The sequence below is a fragment of the Lytechinus variegatus genome, chromosome 14 (genome assembly GCF_018143015.1).
Source record: "Lytechinus variegatus isolate NC3 chromosome 14, Lvar_3.0, whole genome shotgun sequence".
Classification (NCBI taxonomy): domain Eukaryota; kingdom Metazoa; phylum Echinodermata; class Echinoidea; order Temnopleuroida; family Toxopneustidae; genus Lytechinus; species Lytechinus variegatus.
Window position 1 is genome coordinate 25930980 of NC_054753.1, and position 11358 is coordinate 25942337.

Genomic DNA, 11358 nt, shown 5'->3' on the forward strand with positions numbered 1-11358 from the left:
CGACTGGGCATGTGCGGGCACTCATCTGGCATATACAATAATTAATAACAATATTTCATCGACCACCTTTGACGATCGGAAAAGTGTTAAAATCTGGTTTCAGTAAAATTCTTACTTTTTCCACTAATTAAAGGTAAGTTGATATAATCTGGGCAAAAATCTGAGCGTAATAGTGCTTGGTTATTGTTGTCTTGTCATGCATGAAAATTTCTGCTTGCTTATTAATATAAAAGATGGAAATTGATCCTAATGGATATTCGTAAAATTTCACTCCTCGGATTTCTTCACTGAAACTGGCGGCTTCGAAGGCGGACATCAAAAAGATCTTAACCGCCGTTCTTTTGTTTGTGCTTCTTTATAAATGAACAGCTGCTTGAATAAATTTGTTGCCTGTTGGAACTCCAGTCATAGAAACTTCTTTATTCGACACAATCTTGTTATTGGCAGCAATATGGGGTTTAGTTCACTAATGACATATATAAGCCTAAATCAATCGTAATTCTAATTATGGTTAGTCATTTTATTGCTGTCATTTTATTTCCTTTTCAAATAATCAATCAATAATTACTTTTATGTTATTGCTTCAATCACAATTCGACCTGGTTAAATTAATGGCAGTAATCTGGGTTTGGTTACAATAATAATTGATATCGACCTAAATTAAATAGGACCATTAATACTGAATGATAATGGGTTATTTATAACACCTATTTGAATATTATTAATTTGGTTGCAATTACCCAAACGAGGTAATATATTTTCATTTCATGCATTTTGGTTATCAGATTATCAGATATTTTTTCCTGATTTGCCGATTAGGATAATCACTTATATCAATGTCTGTATCTGCTTTTGCTTACCGTGCTTACCAAAAGATGTTAAAAGATGGGAGCTGCTGCTACCCTGTTTGGCGTTCAATGATTTAAGGGGGGGGGGGTGGTAGTGTAGATAAAATCCCTACCCTGAAATTTATAGAACGAGCTCGAGAAGTCGTATTTTGTCAGGAATACGACTGTAGACGCGATGGCGTCCCCTAGATGTCTATACGTGCCTAACTTTGAATTTTAGGAGTTGGTCGATGTGAGCAAAGCACTTAAAATTGCTTAATATCATCAAATTTTCACGCAGCGAAACAATTTTGCGACCGGTTGAGGGACGAATTATGTGATACAACATGAAATTGTTTAAGGGCTGATTTCTGGAGATTTTGAGCGATATTTTATTTACATAAGATCATGACCAGTGTGTCGGTTCACTTGGCAGAGCGTCCGTCTCACAATCGGGAGGTCAGGGGGGTGTTTCATGAAAGTTGTCAGCACTGACTAAACTGTCAGTGCTGACAATTTCAGTGAAATCCTTGGTTTTGATTGGCTGAAAGGCACTGGCTCTTGACTGTTACTATGGTAACTCTCGGAGAAAGACATTTTGTCACTGTCAGTGCTGACAACTTTCATGAAACGGTCCCCAGGAGTTCAAATCCCGGCCGCGTCAGACCAAAAGAACTACAGCAGCTGCCGGGCCCACGATCAATTGGGCAAAATCTTTTTTTTATAGTATTTCTGTTTCATATTTCTTTTTCGAACAGTAATTGATATCTAAAAAATCTGATATATCTAAAGATTAATGAATTATTTGTCTCCTAAAAACAGGGTATGAAGTGGACACCATCAAAGATGATAGCCCGAATGGGACAGGAGATCAACGATGAATCATCTGTGTATTACTGGGCCTATAAGGTACATCTATCATTCACGTACACATAACTCATAAAATGCTCAATGAAATCTGGGGCCCGTTGCAGAACAGAGTTGCGTTTAAACGCAAGTAAAAGATCAATTGCAATTCAATAATGCGCGCTGTTGATTGGTTGAAAAATCAAGATGCGCGTGATTATTATAGTTGCGTTTGATTGCAACTCTTTCTGCAACCAGCCCCTGAATTTAGAACAAATGTGTCAGCTAACGAACCATAGATGACATGAGATGCTTCCTTTATTTTGATCTACAGTTCTTATTTTTTTCTTTCAATCGGTATTGCACTTTCACAGAGGATTTCAGATGAATTGATACCTGACCGTTGTTGCCTCGATTGATTTCGTACAGAAACTAGATTAATTTTTCAGATTTCTTTTCCTGTCAAAATAAAAGAAAAGGAAAGGATGTGAATTTCATATGAAATTAAAGCATATCATCTCATCTCTCAGAAAAAAAGGTGCAGATTCAAATTTGAACTCTGGCGTTCAGTCTGTATTGTCGCTCATTTGGTGTTCAATAAGCACTTCATTTTTTTTAGAGTGTGTATAAAATAGGCTATATATTATGCAGATATGTAAATCAACAGTAATAAAATTTTATCTTGGTAGTGTTGGTCGTTTAAACAATGTTTAAATTGAAGACAGTTTTACCATCCTATTTACCTCACTTATGTAGAATAATATTCCAGTGTTCAGCCCAGCCATAACGGATGGAGGAATAGGGGACGAGTTTCTGTATTTTCATAGAAGAAATAAAAGCAATAATCTAGTGATCGACATAGCAGAAGGTATGTTTGCAACAACTGAATGAATATTTGTAATTATACGACTCACAAGGATGTTCTGTAATCTGATTGGTCCAAATCAGATCACATGATATTCAGCGAATTGCAATATTGCATCAAAATTGCACTATCCTGCACTTTGACGTCACACCAAAAGTACTATCCAGCATGACGTCAGAGTGCAGGATAGTGCAAGGTCTGGAATTATCTAGAATTTAGATAAAATATAGCATTTGGGACAGCCCAGTAACATGGGAGTGGATAAAACAAACAATGCACGCATTCTTGTGCATATAGAGGACCTAAATAATGAACTCTGTGCTCGACTCGCCAAATGGATATACCGCAATCGGTGCGGTATATCCATTTACGCTTATCGTTCATCATTTGATCCTGCATGCACGCGCTTACGTGCATTATTTGTATATTATATCGATGAATGATATCGGATATTACTTTGAAATAATAAGGTTGTGTCACAGGCCTTGTTTACATTTTCATCCCGGTTGGTCCTGCGTGAATTAATTTCTTACAATGATTTTTATTTTTATTTGAAATGTAGTTATTTAGATATTCATTCAATCAATCATTTTTTTAAATTTATGTTTTCATTCGTTTATTTTTGAATTCATTAACTTTATTCAATTATTTGTTCATCCATGTATACATTATATTTTTTTCATTTATTTGTCTAAATATTTGTTAAATAATCCACTTTAATTGCTTTATTTATTATGTTTATTTATTTCTTATGAATTTATTTGTTTATATATTTATGTAATATGTTGTCAGCTGTGTGCAAGGACGGAAATGTTTCCCCAACGGTAGGGGGGACTAGGGGCTGGAAAATTTGAAAGGCAAGAAGAAAAAGCTTATCACCTTAATTGTCGGGTAATTTACACCAAACATATTTGACAAGCAAAAAAAAGTTATCACCCTAAAAAGTAAGCTCATCTTGTCCAAAATACACGTTTTATTTCGATTTTGAAAGGTGTATTTCCTTCCATCATGAAATACCAAAAATAGTAGGGGGACATTTGGTATTATGTTCCCCCTACTATTTTTGGTAGGGGGGACACGTCCCCCTGTCCCCCCTGCGATTTCCACCCATAGCCGCGCGTCTATTTCATAGGTAATAAGAGGAATCCATAGAGATGTATATACATCTCTATGGAGGAATCATAACAAACGCATTCATTTCAATTTGAAAGCTAAATATCTCTTTCTCTCTCTCTCCCTCCCCGTCTTCCTCCGCCTCACCAGCTTTATTTCTCCTAAAAGATAGCAATCGTATAATCGAGATAGCTGAATCTTCAATAAACACTGGCATGATAACTGTTGGGGCTGGAATAGGAAAGCATCACATCTGTCAGGCGAACGCTCATGTAAGAAACTATATTTTCTAATTATTTAATAAAAAAAGATGGAAAATCATTTTAATGTATGCAATGTAGGACCCAACGCGTGATTTTGTTTTTTAATTGTATCATTCTTATTGACAATGTTGAGGTTGTGTGGCGGAGTGGTCTGATTAGAACATGAAGGTCTGGGATTCGATGCCCGGGAGCAATGCAATAGATCAACCATAGGGCTATTAATAGATCAACAGTGCTCTCTAATACATTCAAATAAACATAAATGCTTTATTCACTCTTCGTAACTATATGTGTGCTCCTTTTTGGGAGAAAATAACAATGTAAATTAGAAATAAAGAAATTTTGATATCACAGACTTAGATTTAAGTCTACTTTGATGTGATTGTTTATCCAAAACCAGATTGAGTTAAGAATCATATTCAGGTCGTCATCCACATGAACATTTGCAAATATATTAAGATGAAAGTACTACCAGGCCCATTCGAACGTAGTTGAAATGTATATATCAATATTTCATTTTATTCAAATTTCAATTAATTTATTTTGCATCCATTCAAACACAAGCAAAATCAGAAATTACATATCTCCAAAGATTGTATGAATCTAAACAATCGTATTAAATTTACAGAAGTCCTTTAAAAAAAAAACCCCGAAACAAATCCAACCAGGGTTCGTTACACAAGGCTTAGCGTTTAATTGTATCATCGATTTTAATAAAATTGATTTTACATTGTAGTCTGTTCATTCAATCGCAAAAAATATATTGCGATCAGTGGTTGGCTTTGTGTAACAGGCTCCCAATTGAGTGTGTTTTTTTTCTTATAACAGCGCAAACCAGAGGGAGCTGACTACGTGGTCTACATGAATACTGCCCAAGAATTCGATGGTTCCGACTCGGGTGCTATGCCGGAGGAAGCAGTATCTTGGGGAAAGATCAAGGACACAGCGAAACCCGTTAAGGTAAATATAATGAAGGTCTCACGAGCCGAAAACAGTTCCCATAGACTCGTATGTTAAAGTGGCACTTTAAAAAAAACTTCTGAATGAATAAGGCTGAAATTCGGGGGTCGAATGCTTACTACCAGTGGATAGGATATATATCTGACATTCCATATCTGACAAAATATGAGTACCTAAACCGGCGTGTTCCGGTACAACTAAATTGGATGGGTGGTTATCTCGCGCCCTTAATACAAAGAAGATTTGATTTGACATAGGGCCACAAATAATTCATTAGGAATTTTTCGTAGAATCAATCTTAGCACACAGCAAATGCACTGTAAATTTATCACAATGAAAAGCTGGCAGGTCTTTGTCGAAAATTGGTGAATCTGAATGGGAACAGCAGTTTTGTCCGGCGTGTCACAGCTGATCCATAGGCGGCGGAAGCGGGGGGGACGTGTCCCCCCCTAAATTTTGTTTCGATAACTTTTTTTTTTTTTTTTTTTTTTTTTTGCTTGTCAATTTTTTTTCCTGCGTCCCCCCCTAAATTCACGTGGACCCCCTTGACACGTGTGTTGTCCCCCCTAAAATTTTGGTTGATGACCTTTTTTTTTTTTTTTTTTTTTTTGCTTCTCAAAAATTTTTGGGGCGCTTGTCCTATTTTTTACATGTGTCCATCCCAAAATTTCAGGTGAACACCCCCTAAATTTATTGGCTTCCGCCGCCAATGCAGCTGATCCAGAGTCACTCCTTGCACACAGCAAATGCACTGAAGATTCATCACAATGAAAAGCGTGGGGTCTTCGTCGAAAATTGGTTAGGGACAGCAGTCTTGTCCGACATTTCCGAGCTGACGGGAAAATGTAAGTATGTCGTTTGTCCGGAGTCGCGGATAAAACTGCTGCTCTGATTCATGAATTGTCGACAAAGCCTCCTTTTTTACGAAGGGCGCTAAAATACATTTGCTATGTTTTCGAAGGCGTCGTGCGTCGTAGGAAGCAAAAACTGCTATTGTCTTCACCGAGTCGCGCTGCAGTTTCACATAGACGAAATTGGCGCCAAACCGACTGATATAGAGCGCCATTGGAAATAACGTATTATAATTGGTCGGTCTGTAGCCGGATTCGCCAGTGTGACCTGGGGAGTGTTTCATCAATATTTTCGTCTGACAAGTTGTCAGACAAGTTGTCAGATCTGACAACTTTCCTTGATTCTGATTGGCTGAGAAGCACTGTTACTATAGTAACTGTCGGATAAAACAAGACTTGTCGGATGAAACGTCTGACAAGTTCTTTCATGAAACGCTCCCCTGGGTCATTCAACTTGTCTTTATTATCGTTTATACAGGTGTTTGGGGAGGCATCGATCCTGTTCCCTCTTCTTGTCGCCGAGACCTTCGCCAGACTGGTTTACCCATGATGCAATGGAACTTCTTGCTTCGGGATAAAAAAATGTAAAACATCCATCTGTATTGGTTTAATGAATAATACTAAAATATAATATAATCCCCCCCCCCGAATGACAGAGAAATTTTCTGCTGAGACCTTCGTCGAACTGTTGAGCCCATACAGAGGACCGTATAGATTTCAAAATCGAGCGGGATCCCCCAAAACCTTTTAATACGGTATTGGTATTAAAAATGGTAAATTAAAGCTCCCAAAGAGAACGACACTGAGAGGAAGATTTTTAAAAGTGAGAGTGGTATAAAGAAAAAACGGAAGAGATAGAGATGAAAATAGAGTGGTAAAGCGGAAGAGAGGACTGGGGGAGTGAGAGAGTAGATGAATGAGAGAGTTGTGTAAATAGGTGTTAAAGAGAAAGAAAAGGAGAAGAGAAAGTGATATCCATTCTAGCTCGAACTTCGCTATTTCCCGGGAAAGATTTTCCGTAATAGAATATTGGATGAAGGGGGTAGAAAATTGCATTAAGGAGAACATTCCTAATTCCATTGACAAAGGAATCTATATATTTAAAAAAAATCAAGCATCCCTTGGAACACTTTGATAATAGTAACACATCGGTATCCACCTCCCAAGTGATGATTTAATAACATTGTAATTAACATTTACGTTTTATAATAAAACAATTGGAATTTGCTTCAAGTATTGTATGGTGCTCCCACTATAGGAATAGCTTGGTTATTATAAAAAAGAGTAAAGGTTGCGAAATATGCCGCCTTTACTTATATAGATATATTCTTTAACACTTTACTCATCTCTGAACGAATAATCTTTATTTCATTTTATTCAAAAATGTAAAATCATGAACAAAATTTCTTTATACAAACATTTTTTTTCCTCTGGAGTAATGGAGTGCGTAATTTATGTGCTATTATACGAATTATTCTATGCTATTAGATGATTTTATTTACATTCCTATATTTTGTTTCATCACATGATATAAGACTTAATTTTTTTTTTGCGTTTTGAAAAGAAAATAAAAACTCGAGATTTTACTCTAAAAATCTTTATTATGATGTAATTCAAAGGAGGTGATTTTCAAAAAGTATTGCTAGTATGTATTTATATTTCAATATTCCTTTAGAAAAACAAAGTAATATTAGTATTTCATATTAAAAACATGCTATTTACATCCTTTTTTTATTTAAGAGAAAACTACGCAGTTTATTGCAGAAAGAAATTATTTGATAGTGGGAAAAGATTGATCACTAACTGAAATGATAATTTGAAATACCACTTTAGAGCATTTATTTATAGTACATATATTTATTTAGAGTATTTAAAGGACTTTGTTATTTCAAATTTTTGGTATATAGTATTTTATAGTTACGAACAGCGTATCAAAGAAAATACTTAACCGGGATTAATCAACAATTTATCATTATCTTTATCACAGTTATGAATATAAAATTGCTCGTATAAGACAAATATAACTCCTCTTTATGTTTATGGTACAGTCACATTTCTCCTACGGCGTTCGTATGGCGAGTCAAAAATAAGAAAAGATGTTAAAACGGCTGTTTTCGACTCGCCGTACGGCTGATAAATCCCGGTTCTAGTTTTTCAACGTTACACACATTTTGTTACTTGTGCATTTGATGTGCATTTAAAACGATATAACCTAACATTATTTTAGAGAATATATATTTAGTTCAAAGAACTTCAAATCTTTATTGTAAACTGTTCAATATTCTATAAACAATTACTTATCTTTGGATAGAACATTTTCCCACGATTTTGGATTGTTCTACAATTATCTTTCATATGTATATTTTGTTGTGAAAGTCATTCATTGAATATTACGGAAAAAATAATCGGCTGCTAAGTAATGAAACTTGATTGAGTTGACGAAAAATGAAATATGGCAATATTCATTCATAGAAGTTCATAGATAGAGACATTGGCAGGAATTTCGATTCTCACTTTATTTTAGTGTTAATAACACTAATAGATTTTGGTGTCTTTCAATCCTTTGTCTTTCATGGTGCATGTGTGTGTTTAGAAATATTGCCAAGTCGTTATTAAGAAGCTATTGATCCTCTTTGTTGCCGAATACATGAAATACACTAAACATTTATGGTCACATGACCCGGTCACGTGACCAAACATTTATTTTTTTTAAAATATCTTGGTCCGCCTTGCAAAATAGTATTTCGAATTACGCGCCGTTTCCATCAATGTGACGCAGTCAAGTTACTTTGTTTTATGAATCACCACTTCGAACCAAGAATAGAATGGGTGATGTTTTGGTGACAAAACACAGGTTCGACTGCGAGAATTTAGGTCTACACATATATCTAATGTGAAGTTTTATCATTGAACCCTGTTTTGAAAGTTTAATGAGTGCATCAAAGAGCGGGAACTGGGATAATATTTAGTGCAAGATCAGTTTCAATGCATTCTTGTAAAACCTTGTAAAAAATTTGAGAGGGTAATGAAGTCTAGCATTATTTTAAAGCACGGGAACGGACTCATTTTTTTCCGACCCCGGTCTTGTGGGAACGCTGTGTGCGGAGGTATAGTAAAAAGTTACATAAACAAATGGTATCAATATGAAAATAACGTTCAAGATATTGTGAAACTGGTGACGGCCATTATGTATAGTTGAATAAAACAGATTGCATTTTCGTACAGTTACAGTTGAAGATGAATATTGATGTGAAATAAAAATAAGGTGACTAATATAATCATGGACTAATATACAAAAGTCAAGCAATATTGTGTATAAATTGACTCGAGAAATCGTATTTCTGTACAGGGGGGTGCATGTGCTCGTATGAGATTCTGATTATCAGGGTAGATATATTCCTTCGAATAATGAGGTCGATTGAACCCCCTTTTTGTCTTCTATTTCATTGAAACTTACTCTTCATTGTGATTTGATTCCATTGTTTGTACTATAAGAAGTAGTTTCCACAACTGTTTCCAATAATTAGCTGAAATATTGATGAACAAACCTGTTTATAGAAGTTTTTTGCGTGTAGGATTTAACAGATATTTGTTTGCAGGTAGTCTGCGAGACCGTTTACTCGAAATCGTAGTAAGTCTAAGCAATAGAACGAGTCCTCGTAGGCATGGTAGAAACGTATATTTAGTAATAATTTGATTATAGCATGTTTACGCACAAACTTAGACTGGGAAATGTTTTGTGAAAAGTTCCAGGTAATTAACGTTAACACGACATTTGCTCCTGGTCTCAATATCGATCTCAGACGGCATACCTTGGTTAGAGTTCAGATTGTAGTAGAGTTTTTGGTACAGAATAATGTAAAGAAAATATTTAAGGTTATTTAGTTTTAAAGGACAGTTTGGATTAAGGTGCAGATTTTCCGTCGGAGCAATTTTCGCCGGAGCAATATGGAACCGATTAGTAAACCAATGAGGCACTCGATAAAGAGAATGAACTGCATCTGTGATGCACTCAGTAAACCTTCAATTAAATGACTTGGCATCTATACGCACACATTGTGTACCGAACATTTGAGTCGTTCGGAAAACCTTTGCTGAAAATGTAACGAGTATTCCACTAATTCATTTTTCGCATGCACGATTTTCTTGTTACCAATTAGTACTGAATCTATATACTCAAGTTTTATTGGGAAAATTTCGATAGTGGAAATAAAAAATGATACCGAACAAACGTTGATTGGTACGCGTACTGAATTTGATATACCGAGATTGTGTGTAATAAAATGTGGGTGTGTGTTAGTGTGTATAGGGCGGGGGGGGGGGGAGGGGGAGGGATTGGTACGCATAATTACGAATATAGACATGGCCGAACACAGAATCAAGTATGAGTTTTATACGCCCGCCGCACAGTGGGCCAGAATTATATTCCGCGTTAGATCTTTACTTTAACATGTTGATTGTGGGTAATTTTGGGCGTAGAATCGAGTGAACATAATTTAAAGCCGATATGACGTCACCTTGATACCAAATTTTGATTTGCTACTTGAAATGTCTGTGAAAACACAAATTACATATTGTAGTATATAAACTTTGTATTATGTGCTACTTTAAAGTTGGCCAGAATGAATGTTAGTTTATGCCTAAAAAGTGTTTTAAGAGATGCCGAAAATAATTTTTACTGCATAAAAATGTATATTAATTACATTTATAAACAAAAAAACTTTAAAATCTGAAAAATATTAACCGTGCTTTATCAAGCTGTGTTGACTTGTGTAAAACGCAGAGTATATAACACCACGAATGTATCACTATTACGAGAGTTTTGGGATGAAATTATTCTACAAGTAAGTTTCCCTGGAAGAGTTGTGGGTATAGGCCTTATTTGCTTTAGCAACATTTATTTTGTTTAAATTAAGCCCGGAATTCATGTCACTTTCATGGAATTGAAGGGGAATCGTCCTCGCCGTGCAAAAGCGAACGGCAATGTACCCCCATGCGGTGCGCTAAAGATGACTGCGCGGCATAAAAATGACCGTTTTTGAACAGGTTTTTGGGGTGTTGTGTCAAGTTAAATCGGCTCTAATATAAAAACGGGCAAATACGGGCAGCTAAATTTGGTATCGACTTAAAGCTTAGACATCGGGAAAAATGATGTTTATAGAATTTAGACGGAAATCAACGGCAATCTAAAATAGTCTATTGTAAATGCAAAAAACATGGATTTTCAGCCAATTTCGAGGAAAAATCATCCTATAAACCTCTTAAAATGTGTCTTTTATCTACTTTGAACCCTTTCACACGAAAGAAGAATATACACTGTGAAAAAATTGGGCAATATGTTACGCAATATTTTACCCAACGTTGTTGGGGCATTAATGTGCCCAACTGTTGGGTAATATTTTGAACTACATTTTGGGGGACATTAATTTGCCCAACTTTTTAATAAAGTTATTAACCCAACATCTGGGCAAGGCCTACACTCACTTCGTGTACCTGGTCCGTGTCGATCCGGAGACCTTATCCGAAAGTGCTTTGCATGCACAATAACGCTGCATACAAGTGCAAGTGCATATCTCAAGTGAGTGAAGCAAAAACAAAACAGCGTCAGATATATGTCATGTATGTAGGCCTAT

General features: G+C 35.8%; 1 protein-coding gene across 1 annotated transcript in view; it reads left to right on the forward strand.

Annotated features, from left to right (window-relative positions):
- Window positions 1-6356, forward strand: part of LOC121427227 (deoxyhypusine synthase-like) — a 28625-nt gene extending 22269 nt beyond the window's left edge. Inside the window, exons 6-10 of the mRNA XM_041623528.1 lie at window positions 1650-1736; window positions 2430-2541; window positions 3820-3923; window positions 4743-4874; window positions 6204-6356. Of these exons, the coding sequence (XP_041479462.1) occupies window positions 1650-1736; window positions 2430-2541; window positions 3820-3923; window positions 4743-4874; window positions 6204-6275 (507 nt within the window). The 3' untranslated portion in view covers window positions 6276-6356. The remainder of the gene's footprint in view (window positions 1-1649; window positions 1737-2429; window positions 2542-3819; window positions 3924-4742; window positions 4875-6203) is intronic.
- Window positions 6357-11358: the final 5002 nt, after the last annotated feature.